General features: G+C 44.6%; 1 protein-coding gene across 1 annotated transcript; it reads right to left on the minus strand.

Annotated features, from left to right (window-relative positions):
• Positions 1-1,400: 1,400 nt before the first annotated feature.
• LOC311328608 (arginine--tRNA ligase, cytoplasmic-like) lies at positions 1,401-25,407 on the minus strand (the record flags this gene model as incomplete). Its single annotated transcript, XM_084462554.1, has 8 exons — positions 25,296-25,407; positions 23,526-23,663; positions 9,045-9,233; positions 7,745-7,853; positions 7,491-7,591; positions 5,319-5,440; positions 4,919-5,039; positions 1,401-1,530 (listed from the first exon to the last, which is right to left on the minus strand). Coding segments are annotated over exons 1-8 (955 nt in total), but the record flags the coding sequence as incomplete, so codon positions are not given.
• Between the last annotated feature and the right edge of the window lie 369 nt (positions 25,408-25,776).

Here is a 25,776-nt window from a genome sequence, read left to right on the forward strand (position 1 = left end):
AGGAGGAGGGGGAGGAGGAGAGGGGTAGGGGAAGTAGAGGAGGAGGGAGAGGAGCAGGAGGAGGAGAGGGGAGGAGAGGAGGAGGGAGAGGAGGAGGGAGAGGAGCAGGAGGAGGAGAGGGGAGGGAGAGGAGGAGGGAGAGGAGGAGGGAGAGAAGCAGGAGGAGGAGAGGGGAGGGAGAGGAGGAGGAGAGGGGTAGGGGAGGTAGAGGAGGAGGGAGAGGAGGAGGAGGAGAGGGGTAGGGGAGGTAGAGGAGGAGGGAGAGGAGGAGGAGCAGAGGGGTAGGGGAGGTAGAGGAGGAGGGGGAGGAGGAGGGGGAGGAGCAGGAGGAGGAGAGGGGTAGGGGAGGTAGAGGAGGAGGTAGAGGAGGAGGGGGAGGAGCAGGAGGAGGGGGAGGAGGAGGAGAGGGGTAGGGGAGGTAGAGGAGGAGGGAGAGGAGGAGGAGGAGAGGGGTAGGGGAGGTAGAGGAGGAGGGAGAGGAGGAGGGAGAGAAGCAGGAGGAGGAGAGGGGAGGTAGGGGGGAGATTAGAAGCGTAGCGTCACCTGAGGGAAATCATGCTGGCAGTGTGTTTGTCATGGGGACGGTAAAGTCACCCCTTCAGAGAAGAGAGAGTGGATGAGCGTCCCTCTCCCAGCTGCGTCTCAGACATGACTGCAGGCTGATGAAGGCGGCGAGGACACAGCGTCTTTGTCTTTCTCTCTCTCTCTCTCTCTCTATCTTTCACTCTTCCTTTGTCTCTCTCTTTCTCTCTACACCCCCCCTCCACACACACAATGCTTTCGAACAGCTGTGTCTGTTTCTCCCCCCTCTCCGTCTCTCAATCTCCTTTCTTGTCTCTCCTTCCTCCTCTCCCTCTCTCCCTGCCCCTCTCTCTCTCCCCCTCTCTCCCTGCCCCTCTCTCTCTCCCTGCCCCTCTCTCCTCTCTCTCCCTCCCTCCCTCTCTCCTCTCTCTCTCTCCCTCCCTTCCTCTCTCTCCCTCCCTCCCTCCCTCCCTCTCTCCCTCTCTCTCCCTTCCTCTCCCTCCCTCTCTCTCTCTCTCCCCCCCCTCTCTCTCTCTCTGTCAGCGTCATCAGCGTCTGTTCCTCCCAGAGATCACACAGCATGGTGGACGAGCACAGCCTGTCAGCTGTGATGTCTCAGGCCTGCCCTACCCTTCAACACGCACGCACACGCGCACGTACGCACAACCAATACTCGCTGACACACACACACACACACACACGCACGCACGCACGCACGCACGCACAACCAATACCGGCTGACACACTTGTGAGTGAACACACACACACGCGCGCACACGTACGCACAACCAATACTGGCTGACACACACACACACGCAACACACACACACACAACACACACACGCACACACAACACACGCGCGCGCACACACACACACCTTTCCTGGACACGTCACAGATGAGCTTCCAGGCCTTGATGAAGTCTGGCTCTTTGCTCTGCAGTCGGACCACACACCGGTACGCTCGCTTCTTGAACTCCTCCTCCTCATCAAAACGCTTCTTTGACTCCTGAGGGAGACGTATAGAGAGAGAGAGACGTATAGAGAGACGTAGAGAGAGAGAGACGTATAGAGAGAGAGAGACGTATAGAGAGAGACGTAGAGAGAGAGAGACGTATAGAGAGACGTAGAGAGAGAGAGACGTATAGAGAGACGTAGAGAGAGAGAGACGTAGAGAGAGAGAGACGTATAGAGAGACGTAGAGAGAGAGAGACGTATAGAGAGAGAGACGTATAGAGAGACGTAGAGAGAGAGAGACGTATAGAGAGAGAGACGTATAGAGAGAGACGTATAGAGACACGTATAGAGAGAGACGTATAGAGAGACACGTATAGAGAGAGACGTATAGAGAGAGAGACGTAGAGAGAGAGAGACGTATAGAGAGAGAGACGTATAGAGAGAGAGACGTATAGAGAGAGACGTATAGAGAGAGACGTATAGAGAGAGACACGTATAGAGAGAGACGTAGAGAGAGACGTATAGAGAGAGAGACGTAGAGAGAGAGAGACGTTTAGAGAGACGTATAGAGAGAGAGACGTATAGAGAGAGACGTATAGAGAGAGAGACGTAGAGAGCGACGTATAGAAAGAGACGTAGAAGAAGAGAGACGTATAGAGAGAGAGACGTATAGAGAGACGTATAGAGAGAGAGACGTATAGAGAGAGACGTAGAGAGGGACGTATAGAAAGAGACGTAGAAGAAGAGAGACGTATAGAGAGAGAGACGTATAGAGAGACGTATAGAGAGAGACGTATAGAGAGACGTAGAGAGAGAGAGAGACGTATAGAGAGACGTAGAGAGAGACGTATAGAGAGAGAGACGTAGAGAGAGAGAGACGTATAGAGAGAGAGAGACGTATAGAGAGAGAGCAGTTTGACACCATCATCAAAACCTCATGATACTGCATTTCTGTATATATTTGTATAATAAGTATAATATTGTTATCATCTGTGCTATTCAAGTTATCCACTAGGCTAAATGATTATCATTACGCAGAAACGTTGAACTTGGGTGATAACTATTTTTTTCCATCAGCGCCGTGTAAATCCTTCATTTTCCCATCTCTCCATTTCCATCTAGAGTGACCTTTTAACCTCTGACCTATTAACAGGCTTGTAGATCTCCCATAGGTTTAGTATTGCTCTGACCTTGTAGAAGGCCTGTATAGCACCTATAGAGGGTTTAGTATTGCTCTGACCTTATAGAAGGGCTGTATAGCACCTATAGAGGGTTTAGTATTGCTCTGACCTTGTAGAAGGGCTGTATAGCACCTATAGAGGGTTTAGTATTGCTCTGACCTTGTAGAAGGCCTGTAGAGCACCTATAGAGGGTTTAGTATTGCTCTGACCTTGTAGAAGGCCTGTATAGCACCTATAGAGGGTTTAGTATTGCTCTGACCTTGTAGAAGGGCTGTATAGCACCTATAGAGGGTTTAGTATTGCTCTGACCTTGTAGAAGGGCTGTAGAGCACCTATAGAGGGTTTAGTATTGCTCTGACCTTGTAGAAGGCCTGTAGAGCACCTATAGAGGGTTTAGTATTGCTCTGACCTTGTAGAAGGGCTGTATAGCACCTATAGAGGGTTTAGTATTGCTCTGACCTTGTAGAAGGGCTGTAGAGCACCTATAGAGGGTTTAGTATTGCTCTGACCTTGTAGAAGGGCTGTATAGCACCTATAGAGGGTTTAGTATTGCTCTGACCTTGTAGAAGGGCTGTATAGCACCTATAGAGGGTTTAGTAGTGCTCTGACCTTGTAGAAGGTCTGTAGAGCACCTATAGAGGGTTTAGTATTGCTCTGACCTTGTAGAAGGGCTGTAGAGCACCTATAGAGGGTTTAGTATTGCTCTGACCTTGTAGAAGGGCTGTAGAGCACCTATAGAGGGTTTAGTATTGCTCTGACCTTGTAGAAGGCCTGTAGAGCACCTATAGAGGGTTTATTATTGCTCTGACCTTGTAGAAGGCCTGTAGAGCACCTATAGAGGGTTTAGTATTGCTCTGACCTTGTAGAAGGGCTGTATAGCACCTATAGAGGGTTTAGTATTGCTCTGACCTTGTAGAAGGGCTGTAGAGCACCTATAGAGGGTTTAGTAGTGCTCTGACCTTGTAGAAGGTCTGTAGAGCACCTATAGAGGGTTTAGTATTGCTCTGACCTTGTAGAAGGGCTGTAGAGCACCTATAGAGGGTTTAGTATTGCTCTGACCTTGTAGAAGGGCTGTAGAGCACCTATAGAGGGTTTAGTATTGCTCTGACCTTGTAGAAGGCCTGTAGAGCACCTATAGAGGGTTTATTATTGCTCTGACCTTGTAGAAGGCCTGTAGAGCACCTATAGAGGGTTTAGTATTGCTCTGACCTTGTAGAAGGCCTGTATAGCACCTATAGAGAGTTTAGTATTGCTCTGACCTTGTAGAAGGGCTGTATAGCACCTATAGAGGGTTTAGTATTGCTCTGACCTTGTAGAAGGCCTGTATAGCACATATAGAGGGTTTAGTATTGCTCTGACCTTGTAGAAGGCCTGTAGAGCACCTATAGAGGGTTTAGTATTGCTCTGACCTTGTAGAAGGGCTGTAGAGCACCTATAGAGGGTTTAGTATTGCTCTGACCTTGTAGAAGGTCTGTAGAGCACCTATAGAGGGTTTAGTATTGCTCTGACCTTGTAGAAGGCCTGTAGAGCACCTATAGAGGGTTTAGTATTGCTCTGACCTTGTAGAAGGGCTGTATAGCACCTATAGAGGGTTTAGTATTGCTCTGACCTTGTAGAAGGCCTGTAGAGCACCTATAGAGGGTTTAGTATTGCTCTGACCTTGTAGAAGGGCTGTATAGCACCTATAGAGGGTTTAGTATTGCTCTGACCTTGTAGAAGGCCTGTAGAGCCCCTATAGAGGGTTTAGTATTGCTCTGACCTTGTAGAAGGCCTGTATAGCACCTATAGAGGGTTTAGTATTGCTCTGACCTTGTAGAAAGCCTGTAGAGCACCTATAGATGGTTTATTATTGCTCTGACCTTGTAGAAGGGCTGTATAGCACCTATAGAGGGTTTAGTATTGCTCTGACCTTGTAGAAGGGCTGTAGAGCACCTATAGAGGGTTTAGTATTGCTCTGACCTTGTAGAAGGCCTGTAGAGCACCTATAGAGGGTTTAGTATTGCTCTGACCTTGTAGAAGGGCTGTATAGCACCTATAGAGGGTTTAGTATTGCTCTGACCTTGTAGAAGGGCTGTAGAGCACCTATAGAGGGTTTAGTATTGCTCTGACCTTGTAGAAGGGCTGTATAGCACCTATAGAGGGTTTAGTATTGCTCTGACCTTGTAGAAGGGCTGTATAGCACCTATAGAGGGTTTAGTAGTGCTCTGACCTTGTAGAAGGTCTGTAGAGCACCTATAGAGGGTTTAGTATTGCTCTGACCTTGTAGAAGGCTTGCAGATCTTCTATGGGTGGAGAGACGCTCAGGTAGTCAGGGAACTTGTCCTGCAGATGGGCAATTAGCATTCCGAACTGGGTCCCCCAGTCTCCCACATGGTTTAACCTGGGAGGGGGGTAAGAACAGTGAGGAGAGTTTGGACTGGCTCCCCCCAGTCTCCCACATGGTTTAACCCGGGGGGGGGGCAAACACAGCATAGCCATGGTGAACAGAGAGTGGGTCTGCTAGGCTACATGTCAAGTTTTCCAAGTTTATTTCAGTTGAAAGTACATTTATCAATGTGGCCTCAAGATACTTTACAAGAGGTTACACTTAATCATTGAACAAAACGAGCTGAGAGGTGAGGAGGTCATGAAAGGTTCTCCAGGGTTCTCCAGGACAGACCTGAGGACGTCGTAGCCCAGGAACTCGAACAGACGACACATGCTGTCCCCGATGATGGTGGAGCGCAGGTGGCCCACGTGCATCTCCTTGGCGATGTTGGGAGACGAGAAGTCCACGATCACCTGGAGAGGACGCAGAGAGACACGCCGTCGGAAAAGACGCTCCATATTGAGCCTAATATAATCAGTGAATGGGTGGTTCTGTTCTAGTGAATCAGAGCCTAATGTAACCAGTGAATGGGTGGTTCTGTTCTAGTGAATCAGAGCCCAATATAATGAGTGAATGGGTGGTTCTGTTCTAGTGAATCAGAGCCTAATATAACCAGTGAATGGGTGGTTCTGTTCTAGTGAATCAGAGCCTAATATAACCAGTGAATGGGTGGTTCTGTTCTAGTGAATCAGAGCCTAATATACTCAGTGAATGGGTGGTTCTGTTCTAGTGAATCAGAGCCTAATATACTCAGTGAATGGGTGGTTCTGTTCTAGTGAACCAGAGCCTAATATAATCAGTGAATGGGTGGTTCTGTTCTAGTGAATCAGAGCCTAATATAATGAGTGAATGGGTGGTTCTGTTCTAGTGAATCAGAGCCTAATGTAATCAGTGAATGGGTGGTTCTGTTCTAGTGAATCAGAACCTAATATAATGAGTGAATGGGTGGTTCTGTTCTAGTGAATCAGAGCCTAATATAATGAGTGAATGGGTGGTTCTGTTCTAGTGACTCAGAGCCTAATATAATGAGTGAATGGGTGGTTCTGTTCTAGTGAATCAGAGCCTAATATAATCAGTGAATGGGTGGTTCTGTTCTAGTGAATCAGAGCCTAATATAATGAGTGAATGGGTGGTTCTGTTCTAGTGAACCAGAGCCTAATATAATGAGTGAATGGGTGGTTCTGTTCTAGTGAATCAGAGTCTAATATAATCAGTGAATGGGTGGTTCTGTTCTAGTGAATCAGAGCCTAATATAATGAGTGAATGGGTGGTTCTGTTCTAGTGAACCAGAGCCTAATATAATGAGTGAATGGGTGGTTCTGTTCTAGTGAACCAGAGCCTAATATAATGAGTGAATGGGTGGTTCTGTTCTAGTGAATCAGAGTCTAATATAATCAGTGAATGGGTGGTTCTGTTCTAGTGAATCAGAACCTAATATAATCAGTGAATGGGTGGTTCTGTTCTAGTGAATCAGAGCCTAATATAATGAGTGAATGGGTGGTTCTGTTCTAGTGAATCAGAGCCTAATATAATGAGTGAATGGGTGGTTCTGTTCTAGTGAATCAGAACCTAATATAATGAGTGAATGGGTGGTTCTGTTCTAGTGAATCAGAGCCTAATATAATGAGTGAATGGGTGGTTCTGTTCTAGTGAATCAGAACCTAATATAATGAGTGAATGGGTGGTTCTGTTCTAGTGAATCAGAGCCTAATATAATCAGTGAATGGGTGGTTCTGTTCTAGTGAATCAGAGCCTAATATAATGAGTGAATGGGTGGTTCTGTTCTAGTGACTCAGAGCCTAATATAATGAGTGAATGGGTGGTTCTGTTCTAGTGAACCAGAGCCTAATATAATGAGTGAATGGGTGGTTCTGTTCTAGTGAATCAGAGTCTAATATAATCAGTGAATGGGTGGTTCTGTTCTAGTGAATCAGAGCCTAATATAATGAGTGAATGGGTGGTTCTGTTCTAGTGACTCAGAGCCTAATATAATCAGTGAATGGGTGGTTCTGTTCTAGTGAATCAGAGCCTAATATAATGAGTGAATGGGTGGTTCTGTTCTAGTGAATCAGAGCCTAATATAATGAGTGAATGGGTGGTTCTGTTCTAGTGAATCAGAACCTAATATAATGAGTGAATGGGTGGTTCTGTTCTAGTGAATCAGAGCCTAATATAATGAGTGAATGGGTGGTTCTGTTCTAGTGAATCAGAGCCTAATATAATGAGTGAATGGGTGGTTCTGTTCTAGTGAATCAGAGTCTAATATAATGAGTGAATGGGTGGTTCTGTTCTAGTGAATGGGTGGTTCTGTTCTAGTGAATCAGAGCCTAATATAATGAGTGAATGGGTGGTTCTGTTCTAGTGAATCAGAGCCTAATATAATGAGTGAATGGGTGGTTCTGTTCTAGTGAATCAGTGAATGGGTGGTTCTGTTCTAGTGAATCAGTGAATGGGTGTATTAACCTTCTTCCTGGAGGCCAGAGGGGGTGGTTGGACCCCATTCACCAGCAGGTTGGTCAGCAGCTTGGACACAAACGACCTCTTCAGGTGGACGTTTATAAACCCTGAGGTAAACACACACGAGCACGTCAACACCCCGTCAACAACACCAGGGCTTATCTCCTCCCGTCTCTCTCTGGGGGCGGAGCCTCCGGGGTGATGACAGGAAACACCCGGCCGGCGCCGTTGTTATGGAAACGCATGATTCTTTCCCGAACCTGGTCCGGCGATCTCCGTCTTGGCGATCAGCTGGTTGTCCGGGATGTTCTGGACGATCTTCTCCGCTATCTCCCTCGGGTTCACCTTCAGCCCCTTGGACTTCATCATCTGAAACCCATGACGCTCAGCATGGTAAATGGTAAATGGACTACACTTATATAGTGCTTTTCCACCTTAGCGGCACTCAAAGCGCTTTACAATGGCCTCTCATTCACCCATTCACACACACATTCACACACCAATGGCGGCAGCTGCCATGCAAGGTGCTAACCTGCTCATTGGGAGCAATTTGGGGTTAGGTGTCTTGCTCAAGGACACTTCGACATGTGGACAGTCGTAGCTGGGATTCGAACCACTGACCCTTCGATCACTGAACGACCCGCTCTACCAACTGAGCTACAGCCGCCCATGGTCACACCCCTGGGAGGGGAACGCTATTAGACTTCCATTCCGCCGATTTCACACTAGGGTTGCACAATTAATCGTGAATTAATCGAAATCGCGATTATGACCTCCGCAATTAACTAATCGCAAAAGGCCGCAATTAATGTGATTAATAATTTTGCTTTGAATTGAGTGTGCTAGGACTACACGGAGGAATCACAGGCACTTATGCTGTCTGACCAATCACGTGCGTTCCCGCTGAGTGCGCTGTGCGCAGCAATTTCACTGAGAAGACAGATAGCAGTAGGTCAAGACAAGTGACACAAGAGTACCTGCAGCCGTGAGTAGTGAAAAAATGAGCGAAAACAAGGTCAGTGAGTTAGTAGCAAGAAAGGGATCAACGTCCGTGATTTGGGAGCATTTTGGTTATTATATATTAACATTATATATTCAATATTAATCGCAATTATTAATCGCAATTACCATTTTTAAGCAAATAATCGCAATTATTATCTTTTGTCATAATCGTGCAGCCCTATTTCACACAACGCTTCAGTCCTGCATGGCCCCGTCAGGCCCAGTGTGCCGGGCTGGGCTCTTCTGTAAAGATGATCAGGCAAGGCTCTCAGCCAAGCACCTGCACACTGGTACGATCCCTGATACACCTGCACACTGGTACGATCCCTGCTGTTATACACCTGCACGCTGGTACGATCCCTGCTGTTATACACCGGCACGCTGGTACGATCCCTGCAGTTATATACCTGCACACTGGTACGATCCCTGCTGTTATACACCTGCACACTGGTACGATCCCTGCTGTTATACACCTGCACGCTGGTACGGTCCCTGCTGTTATACACCTGCACGCTGGTACGGTCCCTGCTGTTATACACCGGGGCTGAGTTCTCTCACCTGGGACAGGGCCATGGCGCTGTTGCACTGGTAGTCTCCAAACTTGGCCTGCTGGTTGGGCGTGACGGCCAGGGGAGGGTCGTCGAGGTCGGGGCACGCCGCCCTGATGGCCTCCCCGAAGATCTCCTGCAGACGCTGGTTGATGTTCATCATGGTCTTACTGCACTGGCTCCTCTCCTCCTGCAGACTCTGGAGGAGCAGGGGGACACGGTCAGTCTGAGACCACACACACACGAGGAGGAGGAGAAAATAACGCCTTTACTGACCACGGAAACGTGGACCATGTGTGTTTGGCTTCACACAAAATCCCTTTTAATGTTTTATTAAACCTTTATTTTCCCAGGGAGGTCCTATTGAGACGGAGGTCTCTTTTACAAAGGAGCCCTGGTCAAGACAGCCACAAACACACAATTCAACAAACATTAAAAGCACATAAAAACACAGCAAAGCATTAGCACACACCATCGAAACACCAACAGGGCACATGTACACATCCACAAGACATAATAGCACACAATACCACATAGTACAGGGCTGTACATTGCGACATATATGTTGCACGTGCTATGAAAAAAAATGTCTGGGATAAATTTATTCGCCCTGTAGCGTGTGACAGACAGCGAGCCGCTTGTATGTAACGTTAGCGGGTTTTTCCGTGTTGAAGCCGGGAGGACGAGTGAGGTGACATGAAGTGAGAGAAGACAGGTAGGCTAGCCTATAGCTTCCCCCGGACCAGTAAACTAGCCTATAGCTTCCCCCGGACCAGTAAACTAGCCTATAGCTTCCCCCCGGACCAGTAAACTAGCCTATAGCTTCCCCTGGACCAGGAAACTAGCCTATAGCTTCCCCTGGACCAGTAAACTAGCCTATAGCTTCCCCCTGACCAGTAAACTAGCCTATAGCTTCCCCTGGACCAGTAAACTAGCCTATAGCTTCCCCTGGACCAGGAAACTAGCCTATAGCTTCCCCTGGACCAGTAAACTAGCCTATAGCTTCCCCCAGACCAGTAAACTAGCCTATAGCTTCCCCCGGACCAGTAAACTAGCCTATAGCTTCCCCTGGACCAGGAAACTAGCCTATAGCTTCCCCCGGACCAGGAAACTAGCCTATAGCTTCCCCTGGACCAGTAAACTAGCCTATAGCTTCCCCTGGACCAGTAAACTAGCCTATAGCTTCCCCTGGACCAGTAAACTAGCCTATAGCTTCCCCCAGACCAGTAAACTAGCCTATAGCTTCCCCTGGACCAGTAAACTAGCCTATAGCTTCCCCTGGACCAGTAAACTAGCCTATAGCTTCCCCTGGACCAGGAAACTAGCCTATAGCTTCCCCTGGACCAGTAAACTAGCCTATAGCTTCCCCCGGACCAGGAAACTAGCCTATAGCTTCCCCTGGACCAGGAAACTCTGTTCAGTCAGGTAGGCTAGCCTATAGCTTCCCCTGGACCAGTAAACTAGCCTATAGCTTCCCCTGGACCAGGAAACTAGCCTATAGCTTCCCCTGGACCAGGAAACTAGCCTATAGCTTCCCCTGGACCAGGGAACTAGCCTATAGCTTCCCCTGGACCAGTAAACTAGCCTATAGCTTCCCCCTGGACCAGTAAACTAGCCTATAGCTTCCCCTGGACCAGTAAACTAGCCTATAGCTTCCTCTGGACCAGTAAACTAGCCTATAGCTTCCCCTGGACCAGGAAACTAGCCTATAGCTTCCCCCGGACCAGTAAACTAGCCTATAGCTTCCCCTGGACCAGTAAACTAGCCTATAGCTTCCCCCGGACCAGGAAACTAGCCTATAGCTTCCCCTGGACCAGTAAACTAGTCTATAGCTTCCCCTGGACCAGTAAACTAGCCTATAGCTTCCCCTGGACCAGTAAACTAGCCTATAGCTTCCCCCGGACCAGTAAACTAGCCTATAGCTTCCCCTGGACCAGGAAACTAGCCTATAGCTTCCCCTGGACCAGTAAACGAGCCTATAGCTTCCCCTGGACCAGTAAACGAGCCTATAGCTTCCCCTGGACCAGGGAACTAGCCTATAGCTTCCCCTGGACCAGTAAACTAGCCTATAGCTTCCCCTGGACCAGTAAACTAGCCTATAGCTTCCCCTGGACCAGTAAACTAGCCTATAGCTTCCCCTGGACCAGGGAACTAGCCTATAGCTTCCCCTGGACCAGTAAACTAGCCTATAGCTTCCCCTGGACCAGTAAACTAGCCTATAGCTTCCCCTGGACCAGTAAACTAGCCTATAGCTTCCCCTGGACCAGGGAACTAGCCTATAGCTTCCCCTGGACCAGTAAACTAGCCTATAGCTTCCCCCGGACCAGTAAACTAGCCTATAGCTTCCCCCGGACCAGTAAACTAGCCTATAGCTTCCCCTGGACCAGTAAACTAGCCTATAGCTTCCCCCTGACCAGTAAACTAGCCTATAGCTTCCCCTGGACCAGTAAACTAGTCTATAGCTTCCCCTGGACCAGTAAACTAGCCTATAGCTTCCCCTGGACCAGTAAACTAGCCTATAGCTTCCCCTGGACCAGGAAACTAGCCTATAGCTTCCCCTGGACCAGTAAACTAGCCTATAGCTTCCCCTGGACCAGTAAACTAGCCTATAGCTTCCCCTGGACCAGTAAACTAGCCTATAGCTTCCCCTGGACCAGTAAACTAGCCTATAGCTTCCCCTGGACCAGTAAACTAGCCTATAGCTTCCCCCGGACCAGTAAACTAGCCTATAGCTTCCCCCGGACCAGTAAACTAGCCTATAGCTTCCCCTGGACCAGTAAACTAGCCTATAGCTTCCCCTGGACCAGGAAACTAGCCTAGAGCTTCCCCCGGACCAGGAAACTAGCCTATAGCTTCCCCCGGACCAGTAAACTAGCCTATAGCTTCCCCCGGACCAGTAAACTAGCCTATAGCTTCCCCTGGACCAGTAAACTAGCCTATAGCTTCCCCTGGACCAGGAAACTAGCCTATAGCTTCCCCTGGACCAGGAAACTAGCCTATAGCTTCCCCTGGACCAGTAAACTAGCCTATAGCTTCCCCTGGACCAGTAAACTAGCCTATAGCTTCCCCTGGACCAGTAAACTAGCCTACAGCTTCCCCTGGACCAGGAAACTAGCCTATAGCTTCCCCTGGACCAGGAAACTAGCCTATAGCTTCCCCTGGACCAGGAAACTAGCCTATAGCTTCCCCTGGACCAGTAAACTAGCCTATAGCTTCCCCTGGACCAGTAAACTAGCCTATAGCTTCCCCTGGACCAGTAAACTAGCCTATAACTTCCCCTGGACCAGTAAACTAGCCTATAGCTTCCCCTGGACCAGTAAACTAGCCTATAGCTTCCCCTGGACCAGTAAACTAGCCTATAGCTCCCCCTGGACCAGGAAACTAGCCTATAGCTTCCCCTAGACCAGGAAACTAGCCTATAGCTTCCCCTGGACCAGTAAACTAGCCTATAGCTTCCCCCTGGACCAGTAAACTAGCCTATAGCTTCCCCTGGACCAGTAAACTAGCCTATAGCTTCCCCTGGACCAGTAAACTAGCCTATAGCTTCCCCCTGGACCAGGAAACTAGCCTATAGCTTCCCCTGGACCAGGAAACTAGCCTAGAGCTTCCCCTGGACCAGTAAACTAGCCTATAGCTTCCCCCGGACCAGTAAACTAGCCTATAGCTTCCCCTGGACCAGGAAACTAGCCTATAGCTTCCCCTGGACCAGGAAACTAGCCTATAGCTTCCCCCGGACCAGGAAACTAGCCTATAGCTTCCCCCGGACCAGTAAACTAGCCTATAGCTTCCCCTGGACCAGGAAACTAGCCTATAGCTTCCCCTGGACCAGGAAACTCTGTTCAGTCAGGTAGGCTAGCCTATAGCTTCCCCCGGACCAGTAAACTAGCCTATAGCTTCCCCTGGACCAGTAAACTAGCCTATAGCTTCCCCCGGACCAGTAAACTAGCCTATAGCTTCCCCTGGACCAGTAAACTAGCCTATAGCTTCCCATGGACCAGTAAACTAGCCTATAGCTTCCCCTGGACCAGTAAACTAGCCTATAGCTTCCCCTGGACCAGTAAACTAGCCTATAGCTTCCCCCGGACCAGTAAACTAGCCTATAGCTTCCCCTGGACCAGGAAACTAGCCTATAGCTTCCCCCGGACCAGTAAACTAGCCTATAGCTTCCCCTGGACCAGTAAACTAGCCTATAGCTTCCCCTGGACCAGTAAACTAGCCTATAGCTTCCCCTGGACCAGGAAACTAGCCTATAGCTTCCCCTGGACCAGTAAACTAGCCTATAGCTTCCCCCGGACCAGTAAACTAGCCTATAGCTTCCCCTGGACCAGTAAACTAGCCTATAGCTTCCCCCTGACCAGTAAACTAGCCTATAGCTTCCCCCGGACCAGTAAACTAGCCTATAGCTTCCCCTGGACCAGTAAACTAGCCTATAGCTTCCCCTGGACCAGGAAACTAGCCTATAGCTTCCCCTGGACCAGTAAACTAGCCTATATCTTCCCCTGGAACAGGAAACTAGCCTATAGCTTCCCCTGGACCAGTAAACTAGCCTATAGCTTCCCCTGGACCAGTAAACTAGCCTATAGCTTCCCCTGGACCAGTAAACTAGCCTATAGCTTCCCCTGGACCAGGAAACTAGCCTATAGCTTCCCCCTGACCAGTAAACTAGCCTATAGCTTCCCCTGGACCAGGAAACTAGCCTATAGCTTCCCCTGGACCAGGAAACTAGCCTATAGCTTCCCCTGGACCAGGAAACTAGCCTATAGCTTCCCCTGGACCAGGAAACTAGCCTATAGCTTCCCCTGGACCAGGAAACTAGCCTATAGCTTCCCCCGGACCAGTAAACTAGCCTATAGCTTCCCCTGGACCAGTAAACTAGCCTATAGCTTCCCCCTGGACCAGGAAACTAGCCTATAGCTTCCCCTGGACCAGGAAACTAGCCTATAGCTTCCCCTGGACCAGTAAACTAGCCTATAGCTTCCCCCTGGACCAGTAAACTAGCCTATAGCTTCCCCTGGACCAGGAAACTAGCCTATAGCTTCCCCCGGACCAGTAAACTAGCCTATAGCTTCCCCCGGACCAGTAAACTAGCCTATAGCTTCCCCTGGACCAGTAAACTAGCCTATAGCTTCCCCCGGACCAGGAAACTCTGTTCAGGCAAGTGCCTCATGCAGTTGTCTGATCGGACAAGTAAAAAATAGCCTATAGTTGAAGTGTGATAAATATGTAACGGTGTAGAAACACGATGTGGAGCTACACCCAGTAGCCTAGCCTATGTTTGAGCCGAAGCGGTGCCCCCATCTACGTAGCTTACGTGCTGCTGTCTGTCAGTCAGCAAGCATTGTCAAGGAGACGGCCCACACCATAAGCGCGACTACCTACAACATGCGAATCAGAGGCGCTGCCCTGACTGACTGATTGAGCGACCGTCTTTTTGGCTGGCTGAACCGAAAGTTTAACGACGCTAGCTTGCGTTAATGTTCCTCCAGCCAGCCATAAGTGCCAGTCAAAGCAACAGCAAATGCAACGAAATATCGGTTAAGCGTAGCCTAATCTAGCCTATTATTTAGGTAAGATATGTAAAAAAGGCAGTGATTGTGGTAGAAGACAGGACCAGCAGAGTGGAGGGACAGGTGAGAGAGGAGAGGATAGAGGTTGTTGAGAGGAGAGCAGGAGAAGAGAGAGGAGAAGGAAGGAGACAGGTGAGAGAGGAGAGGATAGAGGTTGTTGAGAGGAGAGCAGGAGAAGAGAGAGGAGGAAGGGGACAGGTGAGAGAGGAGAGGATAGAGGTTGTTGAGAGGAGAGCAGGAGAAGAGAGAGGAGGAAGGGGACAGGTGAGAGAGGAGAGGATAGAGGTTGTTGAGAGGAGAGCAGGAGAAGAGAGAGGAGAAGGAAGGGGACAGGTGAGAGAGGAGAGGATAGAGGTTGTTGAGAGGACAGCAGGAGAAGAGAGAGGAGGAAGGGGACAGGTGAGAGAGGAGAGGATAGAGGTTGTTGAGAGGAGAGCAGGAGAAGAGAGAGGAGAAGGAAGGAGACAGGTGAGAGAGGATAGAGGTTGTTGAGAGGAGAGCAGGAGAAGAGAGAGGAGAAGGAAGGGACAGGTGAGAGAGGAGAGGATAGAGGTTGTTGAGAGGAGAGCAGGAGAAGAGAGAGGAGGAAGGGGACAGGTGAGAGAGGAGAGGATAGAGGTTGTTGAGAGGAGAGCAGGAGAAGAGAGAGAAGGAAGGGGACAGGTGAGAGAGGAGAGGATAGAGGTTGTTGAGAGGAGAGCAGGAGAAGAGAGAGGAAGAAGGGGACAGGTGAGAGAGGAGAGGATAGAGGTTGTTGAGAGGAGAGCAGGAGAAGAGAGAGGAGAAGGAAGGAGACAGGTGAGAGAGGATAGAGGTTGTTGAGAGGAGAGCAGGAGAAGAGAGAGGAGAAGGAAGGGGACAGGTGAGAGAGGAGAGGATAGAGGTTGTTGAGAGGAGAGCAGGAGAAGAGAGAGGAGAAGGAAGGGACAGGTGAGAGAGGAGAGGATAGAGGTTGTTGAGAGGAGAGCAGGAGAAGAGAGAGGAGAAGGAAGGAGACACGGCAGGATGAGAGATTAGAAAGAGTGATGATTTAGAAGGAATGAGTTTGCAGTTAAGCATCAATGGGCATCAAACTTTTTTTTATTTATTAAATAAAACATTCTATCTATTATTCTCACCCCATAACTCAAAATTAAAGAAAGCATATTTCATGTAGGCTAAACATGCTGTTTCAGTATACATTTCAATTATATATATATCTCACGATTTTGTTATTTTCATTCTTTAAAAGTCACCAGAATACAGGAAACTAGGTCTCTGAAACGTTTTGGGGGGGGAGGATGCCCAGACCCCTGCTTTGGTATAGAAATCCTCCTTATTTTGGCTGTCTTCAGCTTGGCACCACCACACCAAGAGATCAATTCCACAGGAAACACTGGTTCCTTGTTCAGATCATAGAGAAAAACCCAAACAAGCGATCAAAGGAAAAAGATGTTGAAATTATGAATGAAAAAGAAAGATAACCCAAATCATGAAGACACCGCAAAATCGAAAGCCGGGAAAACCTAAAGATGCTTGTCTGAAAACGTGTTATTATTTCATATTGTATACGTACAGTAACATCCCTTTCCCGGTGGTTTTAAGTGATGAACTGCATAACTTGTGTTCAGTAGAGGTGATAATGGACATTTTATACCTGTGCTACAACTTTCTGGCTCTGTGCTACAGAACTATCAACCTCTGTAGCACCAGTGCTATGTGCTAAAAAAGTTAATGTACAGCCCTGGGATATAGCATAATCAGTAGCAGCAAAAACAGACAATCACACATGGAGCAGCACTAGGGCTGGGTATCGAGTCGAATTTCAAGAATCGATTCGATTCCGATTCACAAGATTCAGAATCGATTATCACGATTCAATTCGATTCGATTCAATATCGATTCAGTTAGTGTTACTAAAAGCTGTTTTTTTTTTGCTGTAACCTTAATTACATGACTGCCAAGTTATGCAACACATCAGTACTAATCGATTCGATTCCGATTCACAAGATTCAGAATCGATTATCACGATTCAATTCGATTCGATTCAATATCGATTCAGTTAGTGTTACTAAAAGCTGTTTTTTTTTTGCTGTAACCTTAATTACATGACTGCCAAGTTATGCAACACATCAGTACTAGGGCTGGGTATCGATACTGATTTCCAAAAATGAATGAATCATTGAATGAATTAATGAACTATTCATTCCTTCATTTATTCATTAAATAAAAGATTGATTTTGGGATTCATGAATCGATTCTGAATCATTTGATTCAGAATCGATGAATAGATTTTTAAAACCCAGCCCTAAGCAGCACACAGCATCAAAACACCAACAGGGCACATGTGCACATCGACAAGACACCATAGCACACAATACCACATAGCATGATCAACAAGCAGCATAAGACAGATCACACGCCCGCATGGAGCAGCACACAGCAAGGCATTCAAGGAGCACACAGACACATTCACAGAGAAAACATAGCAGAATAAGTTTCCAGCAGAGCACCTAGCCAAGGGAGCAACTGCAGGCTCCACCATGACCTACCTCCAAAGAACAGCTGACCAGGCACTAAGCAGGCTTGCTATCACTGATATTAGCAAAGCAAAAAGTGCTGCTCAATGCACAATAAAAGAGGAGTTAAAAGTGTTTCTGACGCCGCAAAGAAATGATCCCCATGGAGACGGGCACCAGCAGGAGGAGGCACCAGCTGCAGCACCAGAGGAAAGCAGTATTTGGGTGGAATAAACCTTTAATAGGTTTTTAGACAGAAAGCAGTATTTGGGTGGAATAAACCTTTAATAAGTTTTTAGACAGAAAGTAGTATTTGGATGGAATAAACCTTTAATAGGTTTTTAGACAGAAAGCAGTATTTGGGTGGAATAAACCTTTAATAAGTTTTTAGACAGAAAGCAGTATTTGGGTGGAATAAACCTTGAATACGTTTTTAGACAGAAATAAGTATTTGGGTGGAATAAACCTTTCATACGTTTTTAGACAGAAAGTAGTATTTGGGTGGAATAAACCTTTAATAAGTTTTTAGACAGAAAGCAGTATTTGGGTGGAATAAACCTTGAATACGTTTTTAGACAGAAATAAGTATTTGGGTGGAATAAACCTTTCATACGTTTTTAGACAGAAAGCAGTATTTGGGTGGAATAAACCTTTAATAAGTATTTAGACAGAAAGTAGTATTTGGGTGGAATAAACCGATAATAAGTCTTTAGACAGAAAGCAGTATTTGGGTGGAATAAACCGATAATAAGTATTTAGACAGAAAGTAGTATTTGGGTGGAATAAACCGATAATAAGTCTTTAGACAGAAAGCAGTATTTGGGTGGAATAAACCTTTAATACGTTTTTAGACAGAAAGCAGTATTTGGGTGGAATAAACCTTTAATAAGTTTTTAGACAGAAAGCAGTATTTGGGTGGAATAAACCTTTAATAAGTTTTTAGACAGAAAGCAGTATTTGGGTGGAATAAATCTTTAATAAGTCTTTAGACAGAAAGCAGTATTTGGGTGGAATAAACCTTTAATAGGTTTTTAGACAGAACGCAGTATTTGGGTGGAATAAACCTTTAATACGTTTTTAGACAGAAAGCAGTATTTGGGTGGAATAAACCTTTAATACGTTTTTAGACAGAAAGCAGTATTTGGGTGGAATAAACCGATAATAAGTCTTTAGACAGAAAGCAGTATTTGGGTGGAATAAACCTTTAATAAGTTTTTAGACAGAAAGCAGTATTTGGGTGGAATAAACCTTTAATACGTTTTTTGACAGAAAGCAGTATTTGGGTGGAATAAACCTTTAATAAGTTTTTAGACAGAAAGCAGTATTTGGGTGGAATAAACCGATAATAAGTTTTTAGACAGAAAGCAGTATTTGGGTGGAATAAACCTTTAATACGTTTTTTGACAGAAAGCAGTATTTGGGTGGAATAAACCTTTAATAAGTTTTTAGACAGAAAGCAGTATTTGGGTGGAATAAACCTTTAATACGTTTTTAGACAGAAAGCAGTATTTGGGTGGAATAAACCTTTAATAAGTTTTTAGACAGAAAGCAGTATTTGGGTGGAATAAATCTTTAATAAGTCTTTAGACAGAAAGTAGTATTTGGGTGGAATAAACCGATAATAAGTCTTTAGACAGAAAGCAGTATTTGGGTGGAATAAACCTTTAATACGTTTTTAGACAGAAAGCAGTATTTGGGTGGAATAAACCTTTAATAAGTTTTTAGTCAGAAAGCAGTATTTGGGTGGAATAAATCTTTAATACGTTTTTAGACAGAAAGCAGTATTTGGGTGGAATTACCCTTTAATACGTTTTTAGACAGAAAGCAGTATTTGGGTGGAATAAACCTTTAATAGGTTTTTAGACAGAAAGTAGTATTTGGGTGGAATAAACCTTTAATAAGTTTTTAGACAGAAAGTAGTATTTGGGTGGAATAAACCTTTTAAAAGTATTTAGACAGAAAGCAGTATTTGGGTGGAATAAACATTTAATAAGTCTAGACAGAAAGCAGTATTTTGGTGGAATAAACCTTTTAAAAGTATTTAGACAGAAAGCAGTATTTGGGTGGAATAAACCTTTAATAAGTTTTTAGACAGAAAGCAGTATTTGGGTGGAATAAACCTTTAATAAGTTTTTAGACAGAAAGTAGTATTTGGGTGGAATAAACCTTTAATAGGTTTTTAGACAGAAAGCAGTATTTGGGTGGAATAAACCTTTAATACGTTTTTAGACAGAAAGCAGTATTTGGGTGGAATAAACCTTTAATAAGTTTTTAGACAGAAAGTAGTATTTGGGTGGAATAAACCGATAATAAGTCTTTAGACAGAAAGCAGTATTTGGGTGGAATAAACCTTTAATAGGTTTTTAGACAGAAAGCAGTATTTGGGTGGAATAAACCTTTAATAAGTTTTTAGACAGAAAGTAGTATTTGGGTGGAATAAACCGATAATAAGTCTTTAGACAGAAAGCAGTATTTGGGTGGAATAAACCTTTAATAAGTTTTTAGACAGAAAGCAGTATTTGGGTGGAATAAACCTTTAATACGTTTTTTGACAGAAAGCAGTATTTGGGTGGAATAAACCTTTAATAGGTTTTTAGACAGAAAGCAGTATTTGGGTGGAATAAACCGATAATAAGTTTTTAGACAGAAAGCAGTATTTGGGTGGAATAAACCTTTAATACGTTTTTTGACAGAAAGCAGTATTTGGGTGGAATAAACCTTTAATAAGTTTTTAGACAGAAAGCAGTATTTGGGTGGAATAAACCTTTAATACGTTTTTAGACAGAAAGCAGTATTTGGGTGGAATAAACCTTTAATAAGTTTTTAGACAGAAAGCAGTATTTGGGTGGAATAAATCTTTAATAAGTCTTTAGACAGAAAGTAGTATTTGGGTGGAATAAACCGATAATAAGTCTTTAGACAGAAAGCAGTATTTGGGTGGAATAAACCTTTAATACGTTTTTAGACAGAAAGCAGTATTTGGGTGGAATAAACCTTTAATAAGTTTTTAGTCAGAAAGCAGTATTTGGGTGGAATAAATCTTTAATACGTTTTTAGACAGAAAGCAGTATTTGGGTGGAATAAACCTTTAATACGTTTTTAGACAGAAAGCAGTATTTGGGTGGAATAAACCTTTAATAAGTTTTTAGTCAGAAAGCAGTATTTGGGTGGAATAAATCTTTAATACGTTTTTAGACAGAAAGCAGTATTTGGGTGGAATTACCCTTTAATACGTTTTTAGACAGAAAGCAGTATTTGGGTGGAATAAACCTTTAATAGGTTTTTAGACAGAAAGTAGTATTTGGGTGGAATAAACCTTTAATAAATTTTTAGACAGAAAGAAGTATTTGGGTGGAATAAACCTTTTAAAAGTATTTAGACAGAAAGCAGTATTTGGGTGGAATAAACATTTAATAAGTCTAGACAGAAAGCAGTATTTTGGTGGAATAAACCTTTTAAAAGTATTTAGACAGAAAGCAGTATTTGGGTGGAATAAACCTTTAATAAGTTTTTAGACAGAAAGCAGTATTTGGGTGGAATAAACCTTTAATAAGTTTTTAGACAGAAAGTAGTATTTGGGTGGAATAAACCTTTAATAGGTTTTTAGACAGAAAGCAGTATTTGGGTGGAATAAACCTTTAATACGTTTTTAGACAGAAAGCAGTATTTGGGTGGAATAAACCTTTAATAAGTTTTTAGACAGAAAGTAGTATTTGGGTGGAATAAACCGATAATAAGTCTTTAGACAGAAAGCAGTATTTGGGTGGAATAAACCTTTAATAGGTTTTTAGACAGAAAGCAGTATTTGGGTGGAATAAACCTTTAATAAGTTTTTAGACAGAAAGTAGTATTTGGGTGGAATAAACCGATAATAAGTATTTAGACAGAAAGCAGTATTTGGGTGGAATAAACCTTTAATAAGTTTTTTGACAGAAAGCAGTATTTGGGTGTAATAAACCTTTAATAAGTATTTAGACAGAAAGTAGTATTTGGGTGGAATAAACCGATAATAAGTCTTTAGACAGAGATTAGTATTTGGGTGGAATAAACCGGTAATAGGTTTTTAGACAGAAAGCAGTATTTGGGTGGAATAAACCGGTAATAAGTTTTTAGACAAAAAGCAGTATTTGGGTGGAATAAACCTTTAATAAGTTTTTAGACAGAAAGCAGTATTTGGGTGGAATAAACCGATAATAAGTCTTTAGACAGAAAGCAGTATTTGGGTGGAATAAACCTTTAATAAGTTTTAAGACAGAAAGCAGTATTTGGGTGGAATAAACCTTTAATAAGTATTTAGACAGAAAGTAGTATTTGGGTGGAATAAACCTTTAATACGTTTTTAGACAGAAAGCAGTATTTGGGTGGAATAAACCGGTAATAAGTTTTTAGACAAAAAGCAGTATTTGGGTGGAATAAACCTTTAATAAGTTTTTAGACAGAAAGCAGTATTTGGGTGGAATAAACCGATAATAAGTCTTTAGACAGAAAGCAGTATTTGGGTGGAATAAACCTTTAATAAGTTTTAAGACAGAAAGCAGTATTTGGGTGGAATAAACCTTTAATAAGTATTTAGACAGAAAGTAGTATTTGGGTGGAATAAACCTTTAATACGTTTTTAGACAGAAAGCAGTATTTGGGTGGAATAAACCTTTAATAAGTTTTTAGACAGAAAGCAGTATTTGGGTGGAATAAACCGATAATAAGTCTTTAGACAGAAAGCAGTATTTGGGTGGAATAAACCTTTAATAAGTTTTAAGACAGAAAGCAGTATTTGGGTGGAATAAACCTTTAATAAGTATTTAGACAGAAAGTAGTATTTGGGTGGAATAAACCGATAATAAGTCTTTAGACAGAAAGCAGTATTTGGGTGGAATAAACCTTTAATAAGTTTTTAGACAGAAAGTAGTATTTGGGTGGAATAAACCGATAATACGTTTTTAGACAGAAAGCAGTATTTGGGTGGAATAAACCTTTAATAAGTCTTCAGACAGAAAGTAGTATTTGGGTGGAATAAACCTTTAATAAGTCTTCAGACAGAAAGCAGTATTTGGGGGGTGCAGTCTCTGGTACTGCAGGAGCATACTATAAAGCCTAATTTATGCTTCTTGAAAAGTGTCGCTCAACAAAAAAAAAAAGTGTCGCTCGACATGTAGCATTTATGCTTCGGGTGACACTTCGCGTCGTCTCTATGGCAACAATCAGCCGTGCGCTTGTCATTCTGATGCGCGTTTGTTGTCATTCTGAGAGAAGCGTCTTTCTGAGGGAAAGAGTTTCATCTGCGGTAAAGAGGTTATTCAGAGAGCGGTTTTCATTGTGGTTTGTTTTCATTCTTTCCCTCAGTACTTGGGCATCTCTGTGAAGGGGCAGGGATGAGTTGTATAGACGGAGATATCTCCTCACAAGCTGGGAGAGACGTTCCTCTGCTCCTTCCATGACAGACAAACGTCACATGACAGACAAAACTAAAACAAGGCTGCGGAACAAGCATATCCATGACAACACACGAGCCTTCTATCCAGCTATCCAATCACACTTGAGCGACAATATGTGACGAAGTCAGCGACATTAGAAAGATCCGTTGGTGCGCGACAGCCCTTGGCGACATTTTTTTTTCCCCCACAAAAAAAGTGTTGCCCGTGACGTAAAAAGTGTCGAGTGACGGTTTTAAAAGTGTCGCTGGACGAAGCATGAATTGGGCTGAAAGGACAATGCTCGTTTTTGACGACCTTATTTACGACATATTATAAGACGTTTGACTCACCAAGATCACTTTGGTGTATTTCGGAGGCCTGTGGAAGAAATTTAAAATCCAGCGCGAGCCAGTATATCCATGTAATGGCGGTGGACGGGGCACTTAGAATGCAGTTTCTAAAAATCTATTTTCTGCCGTGAAACGGTTGTTTCCATCAATCTGTCTTGATGAATCCCTAGTTGTGCTTACATAGAGCGTAGGCCTGTTGTGGCCTACATACCTCTGTAATATGATCTTTAGAAACGTCTTTCGAAACGAAATAGCTTCCCCACTTGCTCCAGCACGCATGCGCACAGCGCGCAATCGTTGCTCCAGTACGCTGTGCGCATGCGTGCCGGAGCAACTGAGGAAGCTATTTCGTGTCTAAAGACGTTTCTAAAGATCATATTACAGAGGCATGTGAAAAACCACAACAAGCCTATGCTCTATGTAAGCACAACTAGCGATTCATAAAGACAGATTGATGAAAACAACCGTTTCGCGGCAGAAAATAGATTTTTAGAAGCTGCATTCTAGGATATACTGGCTCGCGCTGGATTTTAAATTTCTTCTACAGGCCTCCGAACTACACCAAAGTGATCTCGGTGAGTCAAACGTCTTATAATATGTTGTAAATAAGGTCCAGGTTGTCAAAAACAAGCATTGTCCTTTAACTGACCCACCGCAGCGCTCACCCTCTTCAGGACGTTGAGGCGGTATTTGAGCCGAGCGTTCTCCTCCCTCAGCTGGTCCAGGTGGGGGGACAGACCCTCCTGGCTCTGGGGGCTCCTCAGACCCTCCACCTCCGCAGACAGGGAGCGGATCTCCAGCTCCTACACAGGGGGGGGGGGGGAGGGGGCAGTTATCACTGATGCATGGAAAACACCCACCTGAAAGCCCTAGACATGGAATTCTCTAGAAACTCCCTGCAAGTGCGAAGGAAAACACTGAGCCATTTCTGTAGGGCAAACTTGGGCTGATAGCCAAAGCTCAAGCAGAAAGCACTAACATCCCGATCTGAACCCACATCAAAGTCCCTTCATTGGTGTCAAAGCTCAAAAACAAAGCACTCATCAACGCTACTTCAACTAAACTTATCAGGATTAATCAAGCAAAGCACAACCATTGACAAACACAACCAAAAACTTGGCCAGCCAACGAGGAGTGTGTACGTCAGCGGAAGATGAGATGCACTTCCTCCTTCAAGGTGAAATACTGACTCCTCCTTGTGAGACACTTCACAAAACGTTACCCGACTCATTCCCAGACGTCAAAATACCAACAATAACTAATATTCAAGGTTGCACAATTCTGTCAATATTCGCAAACCTCCTAAAATTCCCAACAGGAATTCATGGTAGTTAACAGTTTTCCCAGTTTATATCCATTAATTCCCATGGGAAGTGTGTGAATATTCCTTAATTTAGCATCACTAATCCTCACCACCCCAGCAAATAACGTCCGTCGGTCCAGAACCCCGTTTGTTCGTCTGCTGGACCCCTCAATATTCACACGTCGGGCTTGGACCCCTCTAAGACGTCTGTGGACGTGCAGAACGGGTCCAATATCTGAACATAAAAAAAAACATTCATTCTGGCTCCTAATTGGATGTCTTTGGACGTCCGAAAAAGACAAAAAAGACATCTAAAAGACGTCTTTTAGACGTGTCTTTGCTCAGTGGGACAGTGACAGGCTGCAGAGATGGCTGACCACTCTGTAGGCTGGTCAGTGCTGATTGACATGCATAACTAAATCAACCCTGATTGACATGCATAACTAAATCAACCCGATACTGGACTTTGACTCACTGATACTGTACCGGCTCAGATTTATAAGAAATGAGGTGATGTCACCACCCCCCTGCCTTCACAACGAAACCAAAAGCTTTGCAGAACGAGTTACCGTGATGAGTAACAATAGAACAGTACAACAACTAGCCGAAATACAGTTAAAGTTGACAACTGGACTGATTGTTAGGAACAGCTGTCAAGTAAGATAGCGAGCTTCACGTTATGTCCAGCCTTAGCTATAAATAAAGCTTTGATTGATTGATTGATTGATTGATACAGGATTGCTGCCTCCCATTGGTTCTACTAGGCCTACTTCTCCGTCTGTTCTAAACCCCCATTACCTGACCCCTGTCACCCTCACAACCACAGCAAATGTCCCCAGCAAGGCACAGAAAAGCAGGACGAGGATTTATTGGACACTACATTGCAATTATTTAACAAATAAAACTAGAGAGGACACACAAGACATCAGAAACAAGCTATAAGATAATTGACCCACGATCTTCAACAAGATCTTAAACCTGTTTGAGGTAGACACTTATAGTGTGTGATCGCAGTGGACCAGATGGAGCTGTGTTTCCCAACCCACATGGTCGCTGTCTAGCTAACCCAGTTTAGCATGTTTTTAATCATGTCTATAAACCCAAGTAGACTTGGTAAAGAATCATGATCGACCTGCTGCTGGAGTCTGGATGTGTACTCGGCCACCGGCTCTCCCATGCTCGATCAGAGTGTGAAGAGGTTTAATACGCGTTGGGAAAAGTGAAAGCGTGTGAGTGGGTTGAATGGGTTGGGTTTGTGTTTCCTAACCCAGGCTGACGAGGAGACGAGGAGGAAGGAGGGGTGTGGAGGTTCCTTTGAGCTGTGGGGATTTCCGAGGAGCGCCCTCGTGTGGGCAGCACCGGCACAGGCCGAGAAATAGGATCCAGCTGCAGCCATAGACATTATAAAGAATATCTATCTATCTATCTATCTATCTATCTATCTATCTATCTATCTATCTATCTATCTATCTATCTATCTATCTATCTATCTATCTATCTATCTATCCATCTATCTATCTATCTATCTATCTATCTGTCTGTCTGTCTGTCTGTCTGTCTGTCTGTCTGTCTGTCTGTCTGTCTGTCTGTCTGTCTGTCTGTCTATCTATCTG

The sequence above is a fragment of the Borostomias antarcticus genome, assembly GCF_949987555.1.
Source record: "Borostomias antarcticus genome assembly, contig: scaffold_394, whole genome shotgun sequence".
Lineage (NCBI taxonomy): Eukaryota > Metazoa > Chordata > Actinopteri > Stomiiformes > Stomiidae > Borostomias > Borostomias antarcticus.